This window comes from Zonotrichia leucophrys, chromosome 5 (assembly GCF_028769735.1).
Source record: "Zonotrichia leucophrys gambelii isolate GWCS_2022_RI chromosome 5, RI_Zleu_2.0, whole genome shotgun sequence".
Taxonomy (NCBI): domain Eukaryota; kingdom Metazoa; phylum Chordata; class Aves; order Passeriformes; family Passerellidae; genus Zonotrichia; species Zonotrichia leucophrys.
In genome coordinates, this window is record NC_088175.1 from 1,209,718 (window position 1) to 1,237,271 (window position 27,554).

Below are 27,554 nucleotides of genomic sequence, written 5' to 3' on the forward strand. Positions count from 1 at the left end.
GGGTGACCAGTGTGGGCACAGAAGTCATGGAACAGGGTACAAAGTGTCCATTCAGGGGGTGCTGGGGCTGTGGATCCTCCTGGACCAGTGCTGTCCTGTGGTAATTTCAGGGTCCCCAGGATGAAGAAGGAATTGATGAATCTGACTCCATGTTCTTAGAAGGCTAATTTATTATTATATGATATGATACTATATTATATTACACTGTATTAAATTATATTACACTATACTATATTATATTACACTATAGTAAACTATACTAAAGAATAGAGAAAGGATACTTACAGAAGGCTTAACAAGATACCAATGAAAATCTCGTGACCTCTTCCAGAGTCCCAACACAGCTGACTGTGATTGGTCATTAAGTCAAAACAATTCATATGAAACCAATCAAAAAACCACCTGTTAGATAAACAATCTCCAACCCCATTCCAAAGCAGCTAAACACAGGAGAAGCAATCAGATAATTATTGTTTTCATTTTTCTCTGAGGCTTCTCAGCTTTCCAGGAGAAGGAATCCTGGCGAAGAGATTTTTCAGAAAATATGACAGTGGCACTGTCCTAGGGCACAACCTGCAGAGCCTGCAGCCCTGAGCCTCAGGAGGGGCTGTTGGAGCAACCCACAGCAAATGCTGGGGCTCAGCCAGGTCCAAAGGCAGCATTCCCAGGGCAGCTCCCTGTCCCTGTCCATTGCTCACAGTGGGTAGAAGAAAGCTGGTGAGCTCTCAGGGAAATGGAGCCCAGGAAGGAGCTGCTGTCCTGGTCAGAGCTTTTGTCACCTGCAGGGACCGCTGAGAAAGAGGGTTCTGAGGGGTGGGTAGTGGACCAGATGGAGTTTCCTGCTGAGGGACTTAGTGACAGACAGATGCCAGAGTGACCCATGCCTGCAGCTCAAGGGAGGGTCCCTCTGGACATCTCTCCCAGATAAGAGCAGGTCCTGGTCAAGCTGCTGTTTGACTCTCTCTCTATTTTTTGGCTTTCCTTCTCCCTAACCTTCCTGGAGCCACTGTGGGCTGGAAGGTTGGTCCCATGGAGCCCCCAGCACCTACAGTGCCACTTCCTAGAGCTCTCTGCTTGCACACCAGGCACTTCAGGGAGCACTGCTCAGCTTTTCGCACCTCAGGGAATGTCATTCCAAATGGTCTCAGACAGATTTTAATCTTTTTATCTCTGCGATGTGCTGCACAAAGGGCCAGCCAATGGTCTCAAGACTTCATAGTCACAAAAGCTGGCTGTTTGAGGGTTACAGGGCTGGGAACTGATACCTTTTTCTCTCAGAACTAAGTTGTATAATGGGAGAGAAAGTGCTGAACTGTGATTTGAAAATGTCTTCCCCAGACCCTTTGATGTGGAAGAACTCGTTTTGCTCTTCTAAGTGAACTTTCACTTCCAAAACACACGTGCTCTTTGTGTTTTATTTTTCAGCTCTTTATTTCCTCTTTTTCCTTTAGATTCATTCTCTAACATCAAGAGTGTGAACTCTTCTGATGGTAACCTAGACATGCAGAGAGGCTGTAATACCCTGGCAACTTAAAATTTCTGTCATGGATTAAAATGATCAAGAGAAGATGTTGGAGGTATCCTTATTTCTGTTAGCTTTTTACCTAACCCGAAGTGACAATGTAAGTGACACATGGACTTGCTGACATTCAGCAAAGCTGTTCAGTAGCATCAAAATGAGCTTTGAACATTTTTCCTCCCATTTGGCAGGTTTCTCCCCCCTCATTTCTGCAAAATACGTATTTCCTGTTTATCCTTGTATTCTTTTCAGAACATTGCATCTTGACTTTATTTCACTTAATGTACCATATTTCTCTCCACAATAGAATATTTTAAAGCTAAATTGGCACAAAACAGTAGCAATGCTGAATGCTTTTTGTTGCCATGGAAATATTTCTGGGCACTTACTGAAGACCTGGTTGCCAATAGTAATGTAACAGAGAAAATAGATATGCTTCATTTAGCAGCCTCTGGTGATTAAAGAGCCACAGAAACCTGTTACAAGGTCATTCCAATATATAGTTTATTTGGTTTAGGGGGGAAAAGCCCTGCAGCCCTAGGTGAGAATAATTTTGTGTTAAAAGAGATGCAAAACAAAATCCAATAGATGTTCCCTTCTCTTAAACTGACAGCATGCTTCTGAGATGAAATACAATAACACTGTAGTTAAAAACCATCATTACTCCTTCTCCTTTTTATCAAATATGGTTTTGATTCCATTTTTGCCTCTTAGGAAATGTTTCCTGGCTCCCAGAGTAGATTTTCTTAGACTCTGAAGCAGCACACATATTACTGAAAACCTATTTTAGGCTTAGGGACCTAATAAATTGCTTGAGCAATGAAATTCTTGGGTTTTGAAGTCAAATGTCCATTAGACACCATGAGGCAAGTTAATCATGGGGTGCAGGTTTGGGTGCTGCCCTGTGCTGCTCTGCAATTAAATGATGGTAGGAAAGCTGTAGCAAGTTTTCAAACAAATGCAAGGAAGTTTGGTTGTTTTTTTTTACTTTGTATGCTTTTGATCCACAGTTTAATACTGAGAAGGTGGCTCAGCAGGAATTATTGCAGTGCCAGGTGTTTGGCTTAAGAAGTCAATGATGGCAAGGCAGAGCCTTCTGTGTGTGCAGATTGCTGCCACCAGTGGCAAACCCTGTAACTGTGAATTTTGCAGAACAGATGAACTCACTCTCTCAGAGCCTTGTCCATTGTTTAACCTCAGTGTCTGTGGCACAGGAGCTGCCTCACAGCACAGAGCAGGGAGAGAGCAACCTTTGCTTTGCATCCCCCCATGGCTGGGATGCTGCTGCTCAGCTGACTGGGGGTGGCTGCCAGATCCATCATTGCACAGTTGGCTTGAGAATTGAAAAAAGAAAATCCAAACTAACAAACAGAAAAGCAAGAAACCACATCTGAAAGTAGTGCACTGCAAGTAGAAGGGTAGAGGTGGCCAGTGCTTCTGCTTTCCAGCATGAATCTAAAAGGGAAAAACAGCAATAATGGAAAAAGTGAATAACAGCAATGAGTATGCACTGAAAGCAAGGGCTTCAGCCTGCTTCTCCCCCTGGGGTGTTGTCCTTTGCAAACAAAAAGCCAAATGACCACTAAGTTCTCATTTTCAGCAGACACTGCCCTGAAAAGGCACAGGGACAGGCAGAGCTGAGCCTTCTGAGTGAGAGCTGAACTATTTTTGCAGGAGTGAGTGCTGGGGTGGAAGTCTCCCAGGCTGTCTGGCACTGCTCACAGCCCTGCTGTAATGGATAGGTGAGCACAGCACTTCCACTGCAAAAAGTCCTTAGAGATTTCTTCTCCTCCATCAACTGGGCAACTCCGTGCCAGCTAAAGGCTGCATTCCAGTTGCACTAAGATAATTTTTGTGGCCTTGGAATGCTAGGAAGTGTGACAGCCCCTGTCTGGATGGCTGGCTAGTTTTCCTCAGCACGTGTGTGAGGGGAAGCACACCTCTGAGGCTCTGGGAGTTTTTAAATCTAGAGAGCACTATTGCATTTACTTACCTTGGCCTCCAGCTTAACAGGGGTCATTGATTTTTGCCAGTAATTTCTGTAGTAAAGGAAATTATTCTTTCTGCTCTATATGAATACGCCTGACCTCAGTAAATGACCCTTCATACAGGCAGGAAATCCTAGGCAAGAAGTGAGTTTTTCATTAGGTCCTATAAACCCATACAGCAAAGAATTCCCTTAAGAAGATGATGTTGATTATGTGATAAATTAAATTTCTGCTTGAACTTGAGACTAAAATAGATAGATGGCTAGTCTCCACATTGAGAAGTGAAGTGTTTATGAATTTTATCACCTGTCTGGGTATGGAGCCAGCCAGTGTTCTAGCCAGAATGTAACCCTATAAAAATCACTGCCTGTACTCCAAGAAGGACATTCAAAGAGGCTGCACTGAATCAATACCACCGTGAAGAATAAGGGGCTGAAAGCAAAGGCAGACAGTGGACAAAAACACTTCAGAGAAAATGCTCCTGGCAGCTCGAGTGGGACGAAGCACAAACGTGACTGGGGACAGCATCTGCTCTCTCAAGAATGTGATGCCAGCCCTGGCTTTCTGAAGTGAAGTGCAGACGTGAGTTTGCATTGAATTCTTTCTCTCTGGGAAATTCAGAACCACTCCAAGTGTTTGTGCACAGACTTTTGTCCTTGAGAAGGTGGTACAATGTTCCTACTTGTACTTAAAGTATTCCTTTGCAGTTCTGTCTCTTCAGATTTTCAGATTATGAGGGATCTTCATGCAGGATGTCACACTTGAGTGGGGATGAGAAAACACAACAGCCCCAGAAGGAGGGTGGATTGTGGCATGTCAGCTTTACAGCTGGGGAAGTGAAGCCAAACAGTGGTTCAAACCACAATTTCTCAAAGGTGGTGCCATTGCCAGCACTGTCTTGGGCCTGTCAGCCTTGCTGTTCATCCTCAGTCAGTGATTTTAGACACAATGTCAGGCCACAGGGGATCAGGGGTTTGGGTTTTCACTGGGCCTGTCAGCATTGTTGCTCATCCTCAATCAGTGATTTCAGGCATAGTGTCTTTGTCAGGCCACAGGAGATCAGAGGCTTGGGTTTTCACCAGGTTCCTTGTCTGGTGGGCAGAACTGCCTTGTGCCCATCTCCCTGGGGACATGGGGAAGGATGCTCTGTTCAGAAGCACTTGTCATCTGCTCTTGTCATCTAGAAGGTTGCATAAGCTGTATAGAGAAGGATTTATTTGAGAGGATGAAATGGCTTTTGCCATTCTGTGCAGTTACAGAACAAATTGTGTGTGAGCGTGTGTGTTTGTGCATGTATTTTCTGATCCATTTCGCTAAGTGACATCCTCATCCCACTCTCCATATGGCAGTTGCGACTCTATCTTCCTCTGGGAAGGTTGTTTAGGACTCAAGAGACTTCATTTACCAATAAACAGCATCTTGGCAGCATCTGGGAAATGCTGCCTTTCTCCTAGAAACCCTGCCTCCTCACCTTCCCTCTCCTACTACAGGCGAGGCAGGTGTGAATGATCTCATTGCGTTGTGGTGGAGGTGACATGCAGGCAATACTAGCAGCACTCTGTGCAGAGCTGGAACATAGTAATTCTGTGTGCTGACACAAACAGTACTACTGTTTGTCTTTTTTGTGTGTGTGTGTGTGTGGTTTTTCTTTTCTGTTGCAGTTGTTGCCAGCTTGGCCTGCAGGGGTGTTGTATTTGCAGGGAGGAATGATGAATCTGCCTCCATGTTCTCAGAAGGCTAATTTATTACTTTATGATATGATATGATATTATAGAATACAGAAAAGATACTTACTAAATGCTAAAAAGCAAAAAATGAAAAGTCTTGACTCTTTCCAGAGCCCTGACACAGCTTGACCCCAACTGGCCAAAAAGTCAGAACAACTCACAGCAGAATCCAATGAAGCAATCACCTGTGGGTAAACAATCTCCAAACACATTCCACATGAGCAAAACACAGGAGGAGCAAATGAGATAAGAATTGTTTTCCTTTTTCTCTGGGGTTCTCAGCTTCCTAGGAGAAAAATCCTGGGAAAAGGAATTTTTTCAGAGAATGTGAATGCTACACAGAGGCTTGGTGGAAGCACAGGTAATCCATCCCTGTTCTCTCCTTGCAATGCTTTACAACACAAAACCCACTAATAATAATATTAACAATAATAAGCTTACAGCTTATATAAGATGGGATCACTCTGCCAAAAGGTGAGCTGGTGTTGATCTTCACCCTTTGTCAGACAGGGGTGTGGATATGACTTCCCTGTGCCCAGGTAATTTTTGGCTGCTGTAATGACCTGGAGTGGCCTCACAGACTCCTCAAGTAGTTTTTGTAACCAAGAGGAAAAGTAATTTTCTGCAATATGGAGATTACAGTCGTGGAGGTAAAACTGTATAGTTTTAAAGCCAGGGAATGTCACTGTTGGGCTTTGGGGGTCTTACAGGTAATGAGGAAGGTGTGGTTGGGCTGTCCCTCCACAGATGCTGTTTGTGTGATTCTCATTCAGTTTCCACAGATGGACTTAGGGACATTTCCTCAGTACCTATTTGCAGACCAACAAGAATGGCTTGGGTTGAATCTTAAATCAGTCCATAGCCAAATCTATAGAAAATCCCTTCCCCTGACCATGAAAATAGCTGCTGCTCTCATGGCATCACTGCACCACCTGAAAGTTCCCTCATGTCCAGGCAGGTGCTTCTCTGACTCGAGAACTCAGAACCCCTGTGAGATGAAGCATCCCTGGAGGGACTCATGAGGACTTTGCCCCCAAGCTGGATGTTTGGAGGAATTTACCTCCTCAGGCTGAGAGGGATTCAAACCTGCACAGTCCATATAGCATAATTGTTGTGGGAGTATTTTCTAGCAAATAATGAGACTGGTGGTGCTGGAGAGGAAGCCCTGAGTTTGGATTAATGAGAGCCCTGTGGTTTGCTGGAGTTCTGTGTCTCAAGGTCAGTTTGGGGGTTAGAATTACTGCCATAAATAATGTAGCTACAAACCCCTTGGGCCTGAGTTTTGCAATTGCCACTTATTGAAGTAAAACTGCAGCTGAAATACAAGAGTATGAAATATAACATCCTTCCCCTATCACACAGCTGAGCTGTTTCCATGACTCAGCCCAGCCTCTTGCTTCCAACAAGGGCCAGCAGCCCCTTCCCTGTTACATTTGAGCCAGGTGAGTTGGCCATGTGATTACTAAAACCAAAATAAAAGGAAGAGGGGAGGGGCAGAGGACAGGATTGTCCCTTTTGGGTGACAGCTCCATTCCTGAAGCATGTGAGCCTTGCTGCACCACATCCCCACCCACTGCTGCTCCCAAAGCTGGTGATTTTCCCAGGAGTGCAGTGGTGTTATAATAAAGGGGGGGGGGAGACTGTGGTGAATCAACACTCTGGCAGCAAACAAAGTTTCAATTAGAAAAATCAGTGGGAAAATAAATATCTGCCTTGTTGCAGTGCAGTTGTTTTCTGTATCAAATCCAAACAAACATCTTTTGGAGGGAGTTCATTTCCACACTGTTGATCAGCAAACAAAGCCCTGTGGGTGTGAAGCTGATGGTTTAAATGCTATGTGCATACCCTGGGTCCTGTGTGGAGTGGTGAAACTGCTTTAAAGAGGAGCAAAGTCAGTGGCCTGAGTTTTCTGGATGTTTCCTTGGCCAGTTTGATTTCTGCTAGCTGAAAGTAAAGAGTCCTAATCCAAAGAAATTTCCTTAAACATACTGGAGGAGGTTTAGGAACTGACTGCCTTGGATTAGAGGAAGTTCACATCCTAGCCAAAAAAACAAAATGAAGAAATGATGGATGGGTAACCTGAAGGAATTCCACCCATTGTGGTATGAAAACCACCAGGAAAATGGTTATGGAAATAATGATGGTGAGGGGAAAGTTCTTTTTTTTTTTTTTTTTTTTGTTGGAAGGAAAGGACAGTGCTTTCTACTTCAGCAGCCATTGGCATCCAGCAGTTTTTTGAGTTTCTGAGCCCATTTCCAGCCCCACACCCGAGAGCACACTCAGCTCCCCCTGTGCCCTGCAGAGTCCCCAGTGCAGCAAATTTGCTGACAGAAAGGGATTTTCTGCCTCTGCAGCTGCATGTTTCCTGCACACCACCCAACCTGAGCTCTCAGGGACCTGCAGGCTGACTCATGGATGTAACTGCATCCACACCAGGGGTTTTCCTGGCTTAGCACTGTCTCCTACAGTGTGTAATCTCCTTTTTTCTTCCACTTCTGCACAAATCCTGGGCCTGTGCTAATAGAACCCAGTAGAATAGATGAAGCCTGACTCATTTTTGCTCCACATGTAAGATGTAAAGTAGGTGATTGGGAAAATCAGGGATGATTGTGGTTCAGTCTCTTGGCTGCCATTTCTTACAGCTATGGAAGAACCTTAGGCAGCACAGTGAGAGCCAGCTTGACGTGGAATCCCATGTCCCTATTTTTAAAATCCAATTTTGGGAGTAGGAAAGAAACAACGGGAAAATATGCTGGTTTTCATGCTGTTTTCAGTGGGCAGTCCTCTATTTCTTTGCACAGCTGTGCACAGAATTGGGGTCTAGTGTTCTGACTGCTGTATTGTTTCACTATAGAGGTGGTTAGAACCAAAAAATGTCTTTCTTTTTTATATATTTTTTTTTCTGTTTACTCTTTTTTGCTGTTTTGTTCTCTTTTCTTTAAGATTATTTTTGTTGTAAATATCCCTTGGTATAAAGGCTTCCAAGTTGTGTTTCTCTCCACCTCTACCACTTGCAAACACCCAAATAAACTCACCTTGGGGAGCTTCCTAGTTGGTTTGGTCATGGAGTGAGGACATGGAGAGGTAAAAGCAGAGCCCTGTCAGTGGACACTCAGCAGAGGGGGGAAATCCTCACCTTCAGCACTGGACACCAAATATTCCCTGGCTGTTAGACCTGGCAGGAAGGGGTGAATACACACAGGGATGGTGCAAAGAGAAATCCAATCCTGCTCAGCAGCAAATGACCACTGGGTGTTTGTCAGGGGTGTCCTGCCAATGTGCAGGAGCTTGGGTTTGCTCCAGCATTTTTTAACACATTTGGGATCTAAGGGAATGGCTTGGATTAGGTGCTCTCCTCCTTAGTCAAGCCTAAATCAGGCAGGCTGATGCTTTTGTGCATTTGAATTCCCAGTTCAAGGGGCTGACAGCAAGAGCAGGATGAAGCTCCAGACTGAAAACTCCTACAGAGCTGCAGCCACCCAGGAATTGATAGGAGCAGCTCCACGTGTGCTGCTGCACAAAATGTTCCTCCCTGAACAAAATGTTCCTCCTTTTTCTGAGAAGCTTTAACAAGTCCCATGTTTGCCACAGACCTTTCCATTTTTCCAAAAAAGAGCTTTTCTTTCTGTGCACAGTTCTGGCTTTTGCTGAGGCAGGAGCTCTGTTCCTCTCTGTCATCCTGATCATGAAAATTTTAAGGCCAGGCCTGTGTGACTGCTTCTGCAGAAGCAAAGAACACAGCAGTGAGTGCTCCTGGGATGCTCTGAGTGTTTGCATTATGCATAGATGTACTGATATTGTCTTGGTTTTGTGATCAAATGCATTTTTTTGTTACTACCCCTGCTTCCTTCAGGGCTTGGTGATGTTCCCATTGAAACTCTCACTGACTTCCATAGAGCAGAATCAAAAATCTCTAAGAAAAAGTGGATGCACAAAGGCAGCATTAAATGTATAGGAAAACCAGAAATTTGGCATTTGGGAAGTTTCCATTGTTCAGACAAAATGAGTCTTGTTTGTTGTTGTTGTTTTTTAACAAGCAGGCAGACAGGATGTATGCAGTACCTCTATATTTCACACCTGCATGATGTATTTTATTCAGTAATTTCTTTTTTTCTTGGGTAAGCTCGGAGCAAATAAGCTATTCTTTCTACTTGGTAACACTGCAGCAAATTCTTGAATTATTTATTTCATGCATTTTAGCTTGGTGTATTTGGATGCCTGTAAGCTAACTTTGTAACTGGCTGGGTGTTTGAAATTTCTAAATAAATAGTGGTGGTTTGAAATACCTTGCCAGAAAAAAGAGGTCACCCTTCTTCTTCCCCCTCTGTCTCCTCTGGGAAAAAAAAAAAATTAAAAATCCCACATGCCTCGTTATGAGCAGTGGGAAGTTGATTTGTAAAACAGATGCTGCATAGAAGTAATTGAGTTGAAGTTGCTAGAAATATGTATATGCTGCACAACATCTGCAGATCTCAAGATGTATTCATTATCTTTCCAGAATTTAGATTGTAATTACGGGCCCTTTATTTAAGTTTCCATGGTGATGCAGAAAATGCTTCCCCCTTGTCCTTTGCTAATCAGGCCACTTGTGTGTTTGAATGGTGTTCGTTTTCCTCTCCCCTGGGTTAAGTTACTGTTATTAATACAGAGATATTAAGTTGACAGGGAGCTGTCGCTGCTCAGGCAGCGATTCAGCAGCAGCAGCAGGCACATCAGGCAGATTTGCTGCAGATTCCCCAGTGCCACAGTTTAATTAGCCTGTGTGCTTCCAAATGTTTGTGAGGAATAGCAGCCTCTGTCATAACAAGTGATGCACTTGTGCCTTGGGGATTGGGGAAGTTGAAATCAAAGTCAAGCAGCCAATAATGTATCACACCATGCCAAGCTTCTCTCCTCCATCCCTGCACCCTCCTCCTCCTCCTCTCTTGGCAAAAGGGCTCTGCTGTGTTTTATAGGAGGCTAATGCCCTGACAGGAGCTGTCCAGGAGTCCTACATCCACATGGCCTTTGCAAAATTTCTTGCAATAATCTGAATTTCACATTATGTTAAGGCATGTTTATCTAAGTTTACAGCATCACGCCCATGGACACAGGATTTTAATGTTACACTTGTTTGAGAAAATGGTGAAAGGGGTGGCTTAATTACTAATGATATTATTTTACATAGGATTTTTAGAAAATTTGAGAATGTGTTGTAATGTGAGAATGAAAGTTGAAATGTGGACTTTTGGTTAAACTGGGATAATTTTTTATTTTTATCCTAATCGCCCATATTAATACAATTTTATAGCATTTGCTGAGCAATTAGATACATTTTGTAGAGCTTCAGGTAGAAATGCAGGTATTAGGCTGAAAGGGAATGTTTATTTTTATGCTTTGATTATTTGACTGGATCACGCCCATGGATGCTGGAGTTTGATGTTACATTTGTTTGAAAATGGTGAAAGGTGTGGATTAATTACCAAAGATGTTATTTTACTCAGGATTTTTATAAAGTTGAATGAAATGTGGACTTTTGGTTAAACTGGGATAATTTTTTATTTTTATCCCAATCACTCGAAAGATATACACATATTAAAAGAATTTTGTAGCATTTGCTGAGCAATTAGATACATTTGGTAGAGCTTCAGGTAGAAATGCAGGTATTAGGCTTAAAAGGAATGTTTATGTGTTTTGATTATTTGACTGGATCATGCCCATGGATGCAGGATTTTAATCTTACACTTGTTTGAGAAAATGGTGAAAGGTGTGCATTAATTACTAAAGAAGTTATTTTATTCAGGATTTTTATAAAGTTGAGAACATGTTGAAATGTGAGAATGAAAGTTGAAATGTGGACTTGTGGTTAAACTGGGATAATTTTTTATTTTTATCCTAATCACCCATATTAATACAATTTTATAGCATTTGCTGAGCAATTAGATACATTTTGTAGAGCTTACATGATCTGTGCACAGAAATGCAGGTATTAGGCTGAAAAGGAATGTTTATTTTTATGTGTTTTGATTATTTGGCTGGATCACATTTAGGCCATGGGGTTGTTACAGCTTGAAATAACTTTTATCCAAGAAAATTTCAATGAAGGTTATTTTTAATAGCTTACATAAAAGTAATCAAATTTTATCCCAGCTGTTCACCAACCATTTACAAACTAATGTTTAGAAGTTTTTCACTTCTATCAGAGCAGGAACAGAGCTTTTTTCCTCCAGTTGAGAGCAGTTTTCCAGCAGGAAGAGCAGGCTTGTGGGCAAACTGTGGCACAGCAGAGGGTCAGACCCACCCGTGTGGTGGCATGAAAGGAGCTGGGTCCTGCTGGGCTAAGTTGTCCTGGGAGAGGAGTGCTGCCTCCTGCGCAGCAGCAGCGACATTTATGGAGCTCTGACAGCACTTATCATGGAATTTTTCATGCAGATTTTTAATAGACCCAGCAGAGTGTGTAAAAGCAGGTCCCTGTTTCCTCACCTGAGGGGCTGATGTAGGTTTGAGGTGCAGGAAGGTGCTTTCTCTCCCAAAACAGGAGAGCCTCCCTCTCCAGCTGTTTGCTCAGCTGCTGGGGTTTGCCATGGAGATTATCAGAGTGAGTCTTGGCAACCCAATCCTGCCCTTGGTGCTGCAGAACGAGCTGTGGGCTGACCCCGCTCCCAGCTGGGCTGTTCACACACAAACCCAGGTGTGCACAGTGACTGCTGCATCCCACTGCTGCTCCCAGCATCATGCTGTGCCCCCTGGCAGGGCTACTGGCAGGGACATCAGCAAAATGCCTCTGTGTTCCCATCCTGACCAAGCCAGGCCAAGAATACAGAGCATGTCCTGAGCCCTCCTTTCATATTTTCTGAAAAAAACCTGTATTTTCTGAAAAATCCCTTCACCAGGATTTCTTCTCCTGGGAAGCTGAGATGCCTCAGAAAATAATGAAAACAATAATTATCTGATTGCTTTGGAATGTGGTCTGCAGGTGGCTTACCAACAGGTGCATCTTTGATTGGTTTCATGCAAATTGTTTTTACTTAATGACCAATCACAGCCAGCTGTGTCAGACTCTAAGTGAGTCACGAGTTTTTATTATTCATTCATGTTAAGCCTTCTGATATATCTTTTCTTTTTCTTTAGTATGGTTTTAGTATAGTATTAATATCATATCATATCATATCATATCATATCATATCATATCATATCATATATCCGCTTTCTGAGACATGGAGGCAGATTCATCTCTTCCCTCATCCAGGGGACCCTCACAAACACCACACTCCTTCTCTCATCTGCAGGGTGCTGAGCACTGATAAGGGTACAGCCATGCCCCGTGCACATGATGGAAGCATGGGGATGTGCTCATCTATGTTATTTTCACTTTTAAAGGCTATAATTCACATTGGTCTCCAGAGCTTGTCTGCTGCTGGCAGATGGAGCCAGCAGTTCCTGTTAGCCACGTGCCATGTTTATGTGTTGGTGGTGCTACCCTGAGCAGGTTACATCTGAGCTGCTTTTTCGGCACAAAAGTTCTCTCCCCACCTTAGCAGGGGCTGAAGGGGCGTGGAAGGAGGAAAAAGTTTTCCAGTCCTTTGTTTACTACTTCATCTTAGCACATGCAAATGATTTTACAAGGTTCTTCTGTGTCACTGTCATATTTTATGAAAAATTTCTTTGCCAGGATTTCTTCTCCTAGGAAGCTGGGAAGCTTCAGCTTCTCCATGTTTGCTCCTTTGGAATGTGATTTGGAGAATTGTATACCCAGCATGTGAATTGTTTTTAATTAATGGCCAATCACAGCCAGCTGTGTCAGACTCTGAGTCTGTTACAGGTTTTTTATCATCATTCTTTTCTGGCCTTCTGATGTCTCCTTTCTATTTCTTTTAGTGTAGTTTTAGTATAGCATTTTCTTTTAACATCATGTTTCAGAAGGCTGATTTATTATATTATGATATTGAGTCAAGATTCTCATCTCTTCCCTCATCCTGAGGACCCTCAAACATCACCACAATTCTGTGTGTTGAGACTTTGTGATTGCTCTGTTAAATTTCTTCATTCAAAAAAAATTGGTTAACAGGCAGAGTTGAGCAGGGTCTAATAATATGTAAATATTGCTGATACAGTACCATCAAGCTTTCTGGAGGTTTGAAGAAGCAGGTGATTCTCATGTTCATGCCCCAGTCCTCCTGAAATCCTTGGTCGCTTTTTCTCCCCAGAGGATGCACCTGAGAGCCAGAAGTGTCCTCTGGCTTCTTGGCCAGGAGCAGCAGCTGGCTAAAGCCTGAGTGGTGTTTTTCTGCCTGTGAACAGATACAGGGGGGAGGATGAACAGGCAGCATCTTCAGGCAGTAACCACAATGTGGTCAGGCAGTTTGAGACCTCTGTGTCATGGTTACATGGTTTTGGATCAGAAGTATCTGAATAAAAATCAGGTGTGGCGTGTAGACCCAAATTCAGGCACCTGCCCTCCAGCAGGAGCACCGGACAGAGGTGTCTGGATGCAGAGGTGCTGCTTGCATGGAAAAAGGTTACAGAAGCTGGAGTCTGAGTTCTGTAGCCTCAACACAGAAAGGTTCTTTTGCTGTGGAGAACAAGACCTAGTTCTTCCATTCTCTCTTACTAAACTTGATTTCCTGATTTTACCTGTAGCTAAAACACTTAGAGGGAAGCATCCAGGTCCAAGACTTTTTGAAGTCCATTAAAATCTTTCCATTAATTGCGTATTGTTATTGAATTCTCTTTTCTTAACCCACAGAGATTCTCATGGATTTTTATTGGAAATTTTTCCAGAGTAAAGACTGCAGGACTTGGTTGTAATTATTTTTTATCTGTGCCACAAAAGTCATCTCTTTAGCAAGCCTTTTAGCAGAAGCTGAATGTCTCCTTTTGTAACAACTTCACAAACACAAGGTGAACATTGGATGAATTATGCTGTATCATTTGCCAGCACATACACCAAATGTCAGGCAATGACAGAAACTAAAAATTTATGGCACAGAAGGGAAGATTTTTATGATCTTCCATGGACTAATGTAATGACTCTTTTATACAAACAGAGATTAAATGCATTTAAAAACATAGCTATTCAGAAAATTGGCCTGAACACATTCTAAAATCCAGAGAAGTTCATTAGAGGGAAAAGCCATAAAAGTGCCCTTTGTTTTTAGTTCAATAGAATGTTTTAATTTTGAAATATAATTGCTTGAATTTAATGCACCCTCCAATTAGATCATTTGAAGATCTCTCCATCTAGCTCTTCTGGTACAACATGGTGCAGAGTTGCTCTTATTTTTATTTTCAGAGGAGCCTAGGTGGTGCCATGATCACAAAACATAAAGATTTGTGGATGTAAAGCCATCCCTGTGCCCCAAGGGCATATCACACACTGCTCCAGCTGAGCAGATCCTCTGGGTGGGAAGGATGAAGGACCTTCAGGAAGTGCTGAGTCCAGACTGGGATCGTGGCATGTTCAGACTTTGTCTGAGGCTTCTCTTCTCCTTGTGTACTCTTAACAGACCTTTTACACGTATTGCTGGTAGTTTTCATTTCTTACATAATCCAAAAATTCTCTAGCAAACTCGGGCACAGAGCAAAACTGAGCATCTTGGAGAACCCTGAATTTCTCTGCATTTCTCTCCCACTCAGACTTGGCATGGGACAGAGTCTTCTCTCACTGTGTTCTTACAGGAGAGTTTCCTTGACCCTCTGGTTCTGTTTTCACTGTTGGGACAGTCTGCACTTTGGACTCATTTAGCTTTAACTTTTCACCTGTTAAAAACTCTTTGTAGTAACCTGAATAGATCCTGGAGTGCAGACAGCATGAAGGAAGTGTTTGGAGGGTGCTCTGGGGAGCTGAATATGCTGGAATGCCAGCTCTGCCCACAGCCTCTCTGCAAATCACCCTGTTAATAAAGAGCCTATTTCAGCTCTGGAAACATGGAGCCTTCTCAGGCTATTACCCAGCATGTGGTAAATTAAACAATCTTGGCCTGATTGCATAATGTCACTTGAAATTTAAGATCCTTTTTCTCCTTAACCCCTAAAATTTACAGGCCATTTTTGTTTAGATTTATGGTAATTACATAATGATTCTGCTCCTTTGAGGCTCTTCTAGGAAGTTTTTTAGCACTCTTTTGGTGGCTAATCTCCAAATTACCAGGGGCAGGAGCACTGCCTGGTCTCCCTGTGGGTTTATCTCAGTGCAAGGGTGCAGTGGTATTGCAGGGTGGTTTGGAACTGGGGCTGTAGCAGGGGCCAGGCAAGAGAATTGATGCTGTGTGGGGGCAAATATTCCTCAGGCCCACTAAGCTATAGCTCTGCTGTCTTTTGGGAAGAGGGGTTTGAAAAATCACTGCTGTAGCTAGGAGGATTTCAAGTCCAGAGGTACCCAGGTCCATACTGAAATCCTTTCTTCCTCTGGACTATATTTAAACAGGTTCTTAACTTTCATAATGACTTTTATACAGTTTAAAGAAGGGATCTAATTTCTTTCAAAGAAAAGACATGCTTTTTTTTTGGTAATTTAATTTTTTTTTTTGCATGGACGCAAAGTGATTCCTTAGAGTTCACATAGCAAACACTCCTTTGGTCAGCATGGGTAACAGGCACACATAAATTCTTCATCTGTGTTTCTTGCTGGTTGATGAACTATGTGGTGTTAATTTAGTAAGATCTTCCAGTCCCCATCTTTTAACTCTGGCAATGGGCTTTAGGAAGTGATGAGACCTCTCAGGACATTCCTTTGGCACAATACAATGATTCATAGAACTGAGAGATTTTGTGTCATTGAAAAAAAAAGACAGATACTGTAAATTAGCCAGAACATTTGCCTGCCAGTGTGAGGAGGGACTGCACAATATTTTTCCAGCCTGGTTTTCAGTGTTTGATGTGCCAAACATGCCTTGTATTTTTGGAGAGAGGCTTCCATATCCCAGTTCCTGTTAGGGTTCTACTGGGAGGTCATGCTCATCCTTTCATCTGAAAATTGGGGTTTTTTTTTTTTCATGTCCAGTTCTCCAACCCTGAACATAGACTTTTCTGATTTATTGGTGATTTCTGCTACCAGTATTCCACTTGCCTCCTTCCAGGATTGTGAACATGTGACCCGAAAGGGAAAGTTTGGGAGATGAGATTCTTAAGAAAAATCACATTTTTCATTGTACAGTACTATCTGTCCTTAATCTTAGAACTGTCTGCTATTGCTCTTCAGGGACTCTTGGCTAATTTAAGTTCAGATAATGCTGTCTCAACCTCTGTCCCTGATGCTGTGCTGTTTATTCATGTCAGGTATTCATAAGACGGTTGACATTTTCTTCCTTAAAGATCTCTCAGGTAAATTACAGGCATTTTACTGCTCTGACCTTTTCCTTTACAGGAGGAACTTTTGTTTTCAACATTTATTTTGTGAATATAATGTTGGAAGGGAAGTAATTGGAGAGGTGTAGTTGTTCTAGTCTGTATAGTTGGTCTATTATCTGTAATGATAATCTAATACCGGTATTTACACGTGATTATCTCTTACCAAAACTGCTTTAAATTTAAAGAAAAAGCCAGACTGTTTCACTGATTGGTTTGGGTGAATCACCTTTTTCCTTACTTCCCCTGAATACTACATTTTTTGCTTTCCTAACACATTCATTTTGTGCCTGAGTCTCAGGGAGATAGCTTGCTCTATTAATATATTTCTGGAGTTCTCCTGTTATGGGTAGACTTTTATGGCTTTAATGTAGTTTTTGAAAATTCCTCTATTATTGATCTAGATATTATCCCAGCAGGAGTCAAACCCACAAGACAATTGTGTGAGGATAATTTCTTACTACAGAAGCATTTTATTCTGAAAGCCTGCTGTGTGGTGTGTGCTTTGATGGATGACCCACTGTTTAAATGTGTATTAGACATTGGCTTGCTAATTAAATGCCTTAAGGAGTGCCTGGATCCATTCAGTCTCAGTAAATGTGTGGAGTTTCTGTTATTTTATTTCTTGCTTATGCTTCTAAGTTGAGCTCTTTCTGTTTTCTGACTTTGTAGAGAGGAAGGGGAGTAATGGCCAAAAAAAAAAAAATTACTTTCTACCTCACTCAAGACTTTTTGCTCAGGGCAGAGGTGAGACAATGAGGGCTCTCAGTTCAGAATTAGGTCTGCCAGGTGGGAGGATGAGGAGCAGGAGAAGAGATGGGTTCTGCATTTTAGATGGGAGTGACAAGAGCACTCACCTGCAATTTGAGAGAGATGAATTTGGATCCCTCTTTGCTCCTGAAGGACCATCTCCCATGAGGAAGAGGACCATAATTACGAAGCTGTGAGATGCTCTCAGACTTGTTCGTTGAAGTGCTTGTGCTCGAAGCATTTTACTGGGAGGGAGAGTGGAGATCATTCACAGTTGAAGAGAGGGGATAAAGTTATTCTCCTAATTTCTGAGTTCTTAAATTGAAAGAGCAGCCAAGGACAGGAGCAAGGACTTCTGTTCACCTGCAGCAGATGTTTCCTGAGTATAATCCCCACTCCTCTTGTAGGAATTTTGTGTGTGTGGAGCAGATAAGCGTCAGAAGCAGTGCATTTGCTGCTAAGGCCAAACATAGAATTTCTTCTACTCAGAAAGATTTGGGCTCTTTGTTCTAAGACAGAGGGATGTGTAGAGTATCATAGAAAGGCTCAGGTTGGAAGGGACTTTAGAAATTTATCTAGTCCAATCCCCCCTATCTTGATTAAATTATTCAGAGTCCCATCCAGCCTGACCTTGAACATATCCAAGGCTGGGGTACCCACGGCTCCTCTGATCAGCCTGTGCCAGTGGTCTCACCACCTCATAGCAAAGAATTTCTGCCTGATATCCAACTTAAATTCACCTGTTTCAGTTCAGAACATTACCCTTGTCCTGTCACTACAGGCCTTGGCAAAAAGTGTCTCTCCATCTTTCTTGTAATCCCTCTTCAAGTACTGAAAAGCAGCAATAAGTTCTTCCTGACACCTCTTTTCCAGGATGAACAACCCCAAACCTCAGCCTGTCTTCATGCAAAAGGTGTTTCAGCCCTCAGCAATTTTTTTGTTTTGGACCTGCTCCAACAGGTCCATGTCTCTCCTGCCTCAGTCAGTTCTCTCAAGATCCTGGAAAGCATCTCATCAGGTTCCACAGATTTGTGGATGTTCAAGTCCCTCAGAGGGTCTCAAACTTGATCTTCTCCTGAGATGGGTGGGACTTCATTCCTCCAGCCCCTGCCTGGAGATTGATGGACTTGAGAGATGTGAAACAAGCAACTGACAGTGAAAACTGAGACAGAAAAAGCTGTTGGGCACCTCAGCCTCCTCCAAGCCACCAGATTCTCCATCTCATTTATCAGACAGGGAATAAAAGCATTGATTCATTTAACAAAAGCAAGCTAATAGTTTCCTATTAAACACAGTAATTACTATTATTTTTTAAAATTTGGATTTGAGAAAAATGATTGTTCTTTAGCAGCGACCTTCATAGGAATGAACAAATGGCCCTTCTTGAGCAGGGGAGTGGACAAGATGACCTCCAGAGGCTCCTTCCAACCTCACCTCCTTCTGTGAAACCTTCAAACCCCAAATAGCTCTGTTTGCAAAGGAAATTGTTATGTTTTCATAGCTGTCATCAGCTGTCTGGAAGCACAACTCATTCTTTCACTGCTTTCACTGCTTTTTGCTTATTTGAAGGAGATGGAGGCAGAATTTTCTTCCCGTGTTCCTGAAGCAAGGCTCATCATGAGATGCATTAGGAGGAGGAATGTCCCTGTTTTTCTTCTGAAAGTGCTTGCAGAACACATCCAAGGCCAAATCATCATGATGTTTTCATCTGTGTCCTGGGCATGTAATTATCTGTGCTGCTCCATCCAGAGAGCCCTCGCTGGTGCTTTCAAGTAGAGAAAAGCACCCTGTGTTCATAACAGAGATTTCAGTGGTGTAGGAAAGGAATCTGTGGTGTGAATTATTTTATTCTCATTAATGAAGCTTACTCTAGCCCATGGAGGACATGTGTGTAGGACAAGATGAATTAAAACTAATAAAAGCGGTTAGGAAATTAGATAACATCTCTCCCCTCTGTTGTCCTTGGGAGGAAAGTTCAGTCCAAGCATGAGATTTAGAGATTCCTACCTGGTTTTTGAAGCGGCTCACTAAGCTCTCAGGGATGGGTGAGAGGGTAATGCTGACCCTCTGTTCTGTCTGTGAAGCTGCCTTCCTCACCAGCACCATGCTCCTGAAGACAATGCTAACTCCTGTCATCTCCTCCTCCTCCTCCTGCACAGGAGGAAATTGTGATACCTGTTCATCAGGCCTCTGCTGTGCTTTTCTGTGGTTTGATTTGTGTTTTCATAGAAGAGATTACTTTGGGGCTGCACTTGAATATCCCAGAAACTCCACTTGAATTTTGTGGATGAATTTTTCAAATAAAGCCAATGGGTTTCTCAGTTCAGTAAGGGGTGAGAAACAGCCATGTCCCCTCCATCAAATGCTGGTTTAAACAGGATTGGTCTCTTTATAGCTTCAGTGCTGCAGGAAACAGAAACTGTCTATTGTAAACACTGGGGATTAGGGAAAAGTTAAAAAAATAAAAGAAAGGAGAGAAAAGCACATTTTGGAAGGGGGAGGAATTTGTTCTAATCCCTCTGAAATTATTTTCTTGCTGAAAATTGTTAGATCTGGATGGACTAAGCCAACTGAGTTACCAAGACAACCTCTCCTGTCATGAAGATGACCACGCATCTGTTGATTCAAGAACAACAACCAGGAGTAGGGGCATTGGGCAGGACAAAGGGCCCAGGATGGAGCCCAGAACTGGGGATGGTGTCAGCCAGCCACACAGGGAAGGACGCCTGGAAATGGAGACAGCATTTGCCAACCAGGGATTGGAAGTAAATGATGCTACTGACAGCTCATCGGCTTGGAGCCCTGAGGTATGCTGGATTGTCATTTATTACACATACTGAAAGCTTTTGAAGGGTATTGGGGGCCAAAAAATGTTAGAGGAGAAATGAAGTGAAAAATTGATCAGCACAGCACAAGATAATGGTACTCCTGTGTGCTTATGTGCATGACCATACACCTCTTTTTGTGTTTCCCCTTTTTTTCTGGTGTTTTACCCCTTGCTACTAACACTAATTTACAGAAAGGCTTTCATTGCTTGATTTCTGACTGCAGTGTCTGAACTGAAATTGGAACTTTGGCTTCCCAGCATCATTTACTGACATTTAGCAAGGATCTCCCTGTGGTGGCCCAGGGCTTGATCACTGGCTGTACGTGCAGGGTGTGTGTCCCAGGACAGGGTATGTGGTCACTGGGTCAGATCTGTGTCTTTTTCCAGGTATTTTCTATGACTTAGACAATGGGAATAACCTGAAAAGCTGGAGGCAGCCAGTGGGGGTGGCCTGTGACTTGCCCAAGTGACAATAATCTCATCCCCATTGATACCAGGCAAACTTTTAAGGAAGGAGAGAACCTGAGTCTGCTTTCCTTCAGTTCTGCACTTTTATTTTGAATCCTCAAGGAAACATTTCAGATTTTAAGGCATTATAAACACCTGATGACTTTGCATCCCCCTTTTCTCTTCTAATCTCTCTGCATGATGTGTTGATTTTCATTATCTTACTGCAGGATTAAATTTCTGGAAAAATATCAGCTTGCATCAGACATATTAAAAGAACAGCAAAAAGGTCATATCTTCTGCCTGAGTTAAAAGACAGCTGTGGAAATCCATACCTCCATCAGACTGTGAGCAGCAAGGCTTTGAGGGAAGGACCCTGTCCTTGGAGCTGCCAGTTCAAAGCTGGAGGGAAGCTCCTTGGAGAGATGCTCCAGCCCTAAGGGGTGTTTGGAGCAGCATTTTGGCTTTCTGCACAACCCAGTCCCACAAAACACTACACCCCACATGGGAGCTGTGTGTGGCAGCAGCTCTGCCCTCTCTTTGCTGTGTTTCTGACACTGCCTGCCCACCTGAGGCTCGTTCTCCTTTTCCATGTTTGATTTGCTTTGCCGCGGTTCACGTATGCTGCAGTGTCTCCGGTGTCCTCTTGTGTTCCATTGGAATGCATGGCCCATTTTACTCCTGGTGTCTACATTTTAAAAATGCAGAGAAGGGTTCCAGCATTCTGGAGCAGAAATGCCCAAGACACAGTTTATCTCTTACAAGCAGCTTCTCATTCAAAGGTATTGTGTGGATTAATGAAAGACTTTTTATTGCAGGAACTAAATGTTCTGACGTGCCAGAAATGTCCAAGTGTTATTATGCTCCACTCAAAGGACCTCTCTTTACAGACAGAAATGGTAATTTTATGCCCCTGCAGTGGAACCACAAGTACCATTTCAAGCCTTGTCCATAATTAGCTGCTCTTTCAGGTTTCTCTGGCAGAAATGGACTTATTTTACTTAGCGAAGTGGATGTTGGCTGTCCTGAATGACCGGGTTAGACGTGCAGTATCAATCAGGATTCTTGGCTTAGCTTCTCAATAACTGTGCTGGGAAGAGGGAAAAAAAGAAATTCAGATGAAGTACCTAAACCCCAATCTTTGCTTGCATTTCAGTTCAAGTGTCTGTATAACAAACACATTCACAAATCACCTACAACCCAGCCGGGCTCTGAAAGCAGGGGGGAATTCTGTCAATGACTCCCATAGAAGGAGGATATGTAGGTGTAGCAAACCTGCGTGGGGATGAGTCCTGGATAGCACAATGCTCTCAGAAAGGGCCAGGCTGTGAGGTCTCCAAAGCTTGGTTTCCCATGGAAAGCTTACTGAAGGAGTTTGGCATTTCTTTTTCACTCTTGCTTCCAGTTCATGCAGTTTTCTCTGCAGTGGGTCTGGCCACTGCTCTAGTAGCACAATTTGAGCTCTCCTGAAATCCAAATCTTCTCTAGCTGTTCAGTCAAAATGCAGATATCTGACCTTCAGTCTGCCTTACACATTGCCAGAAGGTGATGATATCAGCCCTGCTGGGGCAGGAAAGTGTCTCTTGGATTTTCATTCCTGTGGGTTTGTGCTGATGCACTGGAGTTCACATTTTCCAGCTGAGACATGTAGCTGAAAGCCAAGTTTTGCCTCAAGCATGGTTTTCTCCAGACCTTAGCAGCAGTCCTTAAATGTGCCTTGATTCCATCTCCTCAACAGCAAATGCACAGATAAAAATGTGGAGGGAAATATGAGTCAAGCCCAACCCCATCACATATTGAATATTATTTCATCAACCAGACAGAAATAACTTGACTACTACACAGGAGCACTTAACATTTTTGTGACACCATGCTCTCTCCAGGCAACCTGGCCTGCCTTGCATTTTTGTTTTTAGCAGCCTGCTGTTTATACAGAAAGATGTTTCTGTAGCCAAGCAAGTAATTTTGTGTGTTGTTCTCCCTTTGACATTATTTCTGCAAGACATGCAACAGCAGGTCTCTAATCTGCACACTTGGACTTTTGTGTTCAAGTCTTAAACACCTCTGAAAATGTGAAAATCTGGATCTTTGCATGTCATGGCAGATGAATCTGGGCACTTCAAAAGTAGATTGACAGGAAGTAAACAAAAATTTTGATGTTTATCCGAGGCCCTGTTTGAGACACCCAGACACTTCTGAAGGGACTTAACACCAGACGTCCCATGGCCCATCATCTGTTCCCTGAACAAAAAGACTCCTGTGCTGGAAAGAAGTGTTACTTGAAATGTGAAAAGAAGATAAATGTTTGAGGAGGAGGGTGACTCAGATGCTGGTGACAGGCCTTAATTCACCTTCTGGCTATTAACTGAAAATCTTTCCCTAGTACAGTGTATACTCGTGTTTAAATACAAACCATTGATCACTATAGCAACCCCTTTATCATATGAAGCACATTCTAGCTCTGAGATAAAAAAGCACTGTTGAACAGAAACCCACACACCCACTCAGCAAAAGGTAAGGTGAAGATCCATGGTTTTATCTTGCTTTATCAAGATGGTTTTTGTTTTAAAAGTAGGTAAAAGATTGTGTGTGAATTGGTCTGCACATGTTGCGGTTGTTTATTTTGAATTTTTATTCTGAATTTATTAGTACCCAAACTGAACAGAAGGAACAGATGCTTCTCTTGGGAGATTTTAGAAGGGTATAAAGAATCAATATGTATTTAATCAGACTGCTTATCCCTATTATCATTGCTTTAGCTGTAGGAAAAGTATTGAATTATGTGTTAGCATCTAGAAATGGAATTTCCATCCCACAAGAAATTCTGACATGATGATTTCCTCTTCATATTAAACATAGTGCCTAATTTTTAAAAAATTTCTGGCAGAACAAAATATCAAAAAAGTTAGCAGGTTCAGCTGAATTGTTTGATTTTAATAATGTAAAAATTTCCACCTTGAAAAGCAATTCCAGTGTATGTTCAAAGTAGCAGGTTAAGTAGGTCAAATTGTTTTGCTAGTGCCTCAATATTGACATGAATGAAATGTAAAAACCCCTTTGTTTAGTTTTTCTCTATGTAGAATGTTTGCCAAATTAACCATCTCCTGCAAAACACTTAAATATTGATGAAACTTTTTGTTGGAAATGTTTCAACAAGTGCTGCTGCTTACTAGAGCGTATGGGGACTATTACACAAAATCAGGCAATTAACTATCTTTGGCCCTTCCAGAAACTGTTTGGATCCATATTTCACACAGCAACTGCGTGAAATACTAAAGTGAGGAGAACAATTTTGTTTTAATTGGAATTGGAACCACAGAGGCAGTTGAACTCCACTGGAGGTTTTACTCCTTCCTTCCCTTTGCAGGAGCACAACGAAGTGAACAGTGTGCCAGCTCACCATTGTGCCCACGAGCCCATCTGCAAATGTGGTGACCTGGATGTCCTCTTCACCTACAAATCCTCAAGCCAGAAGCTGATAGCCACTGTCCTGGAGGCCAGGGACATCCCAGACAAGGACCGCAGTGGCGTCAACACCTGGCAGGTGCACGCGGTTCTGATGCCGGGCAAGAAGCAGAGGGGCAAGACCAGTGTGCAGAGAGGACCCATCCCCATCTTCCAGGACAAAATCACCTTCAGCAAGCTGGAGCCAGAGGAGCTGAGCAGCCACGCCGTTCGCTTCCGCCTCTATGCCGTGCACAAGGTGCTTGGGGAGAAGATGATGGGGGAGCAGCTCTTCTACCTGAGGGGCATCAGCCAGGAAGGGGAGGTGAAGGTGACACTGCTCTTGGAGCCACGGAGTAACCTGAGTGTAAGTTTGGTGAAGGACAGATGGAGTCCCTAAAATTGTTTGGTTTTTGGTGAATATGGTGTTCCTGAAGCCTTTCATTCTTTCAGGGCTGTCAGTGTGTGATTGGTGGGTCTGACCTGCTGTCACTTAAAAAGTTATCAGGCAGGGGAAGCTCAGGGCAGTTCCTCCCTGTGCAAAGCTGTGTTTTATTAACATCCCAGTCAGCAAGCTCACACAAAATCCTGTGTATCTGCATGACTCACCACATGCTGTACCACTCAGATACCCCAGGTTGGTCTGGGAACCACCAAGGCATAATTAGCCTTAATTCCAGTAAGGGCAGTGGTTCTTGTGCACCCCAGTGCAGAAGTTACCTCATTTGGCCCTAGATACCAGCTTGTGGATCTCCACTGTGCAGTTTCCATCTTGCCAGAAATGCTTAGTAATGTTCTCCTACATGACAGATGGAAGTGGAGAGCTGGGTCATGTGAAGAGGAACTGGCTGTGCTGCTTCTTAATTTTCCACGCACATCACAGTTGTATCCAGCTCTGGCTATGCCAATCAATTGGTGTAGATGAGCTCTGTCATGATTCATTGTCTACAAAAGCTCAGAGAGAGGTTCTGCACGTGAGATGAATAAATCATCCTACTTCAGGTGAAGTGGAGAATAGTGAAAGCATTGTGGTAGCAAAGAAAGAAAGTAATAAAATGCACAGTACATGGCCAAAACCTGCCAAACTGAAAAGTGTATTCCATCCAAAAGCCATTATCAAGGAGATGTGCAGAGTATTAGTGTAGCAGGATGTTTGCTTATCTCAGAGGCTTTGATTTACACTCGTGATAACACTTCACTCAGAGTTCCTCATCTTTAAAGAGAAAGTTCAGAGATGTGTTTTTGTAAAAGTGACGCTCTGATTCTTCTGCTGCCCCAGCATAATTAATTCTCAGTTATTGTAATTTCTTAGCAGAGATCTTACTGAACAAGGCCACAAGACACAAATTAAGGGGGGGGAGGAAGGGGTGGTGAATGTCCTGATGATTCTCTCAGTGCTCTTTCCCTGCAGAGTGCAGATTCTCAGCTGAGTCTGTCAGCAATCTCTCACAGTGATAGCGCTTCCTCAACACAGTCCCTGTCGCATGGAGGGGTGCCAGAGCTGCTTGTGGGACTGTCATACAATGCCACCACGGGGAGGCTGGCAGTGGAGATGATCAAAGGCAGCCATTTCAGAAACCTTGCAATTAATAGGCCACCTGGTAAGTACTTTCACTGCTATTAAATAGCACCCTTGAGCCAAAATTTTCTTTTTTATTTTCTTCCTCAAGGTACTCAGCTAGAGATTTTCTGAGCTGGATTTCCTTGCAGAGCACCTGATGGAAAATTAAGTATTATTTCAGATGCATGTGCTGATAAATAGTACAGGGCAATTGGAGGGAATCATCTGAAGGCTCAGCTGCTGGGACAATAATACCTGAATATCTTCTTTATCGCTTATACCTTTACAATATCTGATTATGGCAAAAGTGCTGCTGTACCCAAAGCACAGAATTCTCAGCAGATTCATTAAAAAAGTGAATAAAAAACCACTTTCCAAGTGTTTTTCCATTAAATAAAACACTATCCAAGTGTTTAAATGTTACCATGTGACCCACAGAGGCCCTGCCTGGTGCCATTAAGTGTTTCCCAAGGCTACACTTGGTTTAGTCCCTTGTTGTGCTGCTGAGTGCTGGGTGAGCTGCTGCTCTGGGCCCTTTGGGGACCTTCCTGCTGTGAATCCTCCACTGCTGCACAGGGAAATCTTCTGCAGAAAGAAGATTTGAAGGTTGTTGCAACAGCTGAGTTCCCTTCCTCCAGTCCCAAAGGGAAAAATGGGAATTGCCTAAAGTAGGTTTAGTTGACGCCTGAGCTGCAGAAGGCACAATGCTGAGTCCTGGAGAAGGATGGTGCTGGTAATGTCCATGATGGAGATGGAGTCACAGCCACAGTTGGCTGCTGGTTGCCTCACTCAGGGGTTGAACAGCAGAGCTCCATTCATCTCCTGCTGTCCTTTTGCCTCCTGTCTGAAACCAGCAGCTGATGGCAACGTGAAACAACCTTTTTGTTTGCTGTCTGTGATGTGTGCCTGCTTGTCAAAGGAGGTAAACCTTTGGCAGTTCCTTGCTTTCTCTGGATTTGACAGAGTGTCGTGGGCTGCAAAACACTGAAATGGCTTTTGCAAGATGCTCTGCTCTTTGGTTCAGGTCTAGAAAAATATTTATGAAATATTTCAGTACATGAATGTGAAAACTCAGGTTTTACACTAGACTATACTTAGGTGGATTACAGAAACAACCTGTCATCAGTGAATCCCTTGAGAATTAAGGGAAATTCTGTGAGACAGTAAAACCCCTGACCCCAGCCTGTGCAGCCCTCACAGTCTTTTATTAGCTGTGACAGGAAACTTCTCCATGTGGATTTCTTAAAGGCGTGTTCTTGTTTGCATGTACATGTTTTAATAAAAGGTTTTAAATTGGAATCTTCTTTAGTAATTTAAAACAAAGGTAGACTAAGGCAACCATGCCCCAGCAGGAAAGCTCTCCTGTTTATATATGCTGCAGAGTAGATGCATTCTAAAGTGTTACTCTCAGAAATGAAATTAAAGTAGCCCCAATATAGGTCCAAATGAGTTTTCAGGCAACTGTAATGCCCACTTCTTTTTCCTATAAAGGAAAATTTCATCCTTTTTGTTTTCAGATCATCCAGACCAGTGTCAGACCAGTGTCTCTCAGTGCTAGATCAACTTCTAGGTGAAACACACAAATCATAAATTATTATAGGCAAACTCTGAACCAATCAAAATCTGCTTCTTTTATTCCAAGTCACATTGTTGCTTCTGCCTTCTGAATTGTTCTTCTAAAGCCCCCAGTAGTGTGGTGAGAAAAAGAAAACCCAGTGAAGCAGAAACTGAAAGAAATTAAAAAGAAGGAAGGAAAGCAGCTCTTGTCTCGGTGCTGGAGTAGCTCTTCACTGATAACCCCCAGGCACTGCAGAGCAGTTTGTTACTGTCTCAAACATGCTGCTGGCTGAATGAGATGCTCAATAAGTCCTTCACAAAGTGAAGCTAAAACTGCTGAGCCCCTTTCTGGAGGGTGAGCAAAGAGCCCTTGTGTTTTCTTAAATAGGTGCTATTTGAAGTTCTGCTG

The 27,554-nt window shown here is 42.9% G+C and overlaps 1 protein-coding gene across 30 annotated transcripts in view; it reads left to right on the plus strand.

The window, feature by feature from the left end:
* Positions 1–27,554, plus strand: part of SYT16 (synaptotagmin 16) — a 100,673-nt gene that overhangs the window by 54,504 nt on the left and 18,615 nt on the right. For 28 of the 30 annotated variants that reach the window (XM_064713640.1, XM_064713634.1, XM_064713641.1 and 25 more), the window contains 3 exons: positions 19,860–20,116; positions 23,951–24,394; positions 25,439–25,628. In XM_064713640.1, coding sequence (XP_064569710.1) covers positions 19,860–20,116; positions 23,951–24,394; positions 25,439–25,628 — 891 coding nt within the window. Of the gene's footprint in view, positions 1–1,451; positions 1,578–5,501; positions 5,596–19,859; positions 20,117–23,950; positions 24,395–25,438; positions 25,629–27,554 lie in introns of those variants that run through there. The other 2 variants (XM_064713662.1, XM_064713664.1) reach the window with 2 other exon arrangements.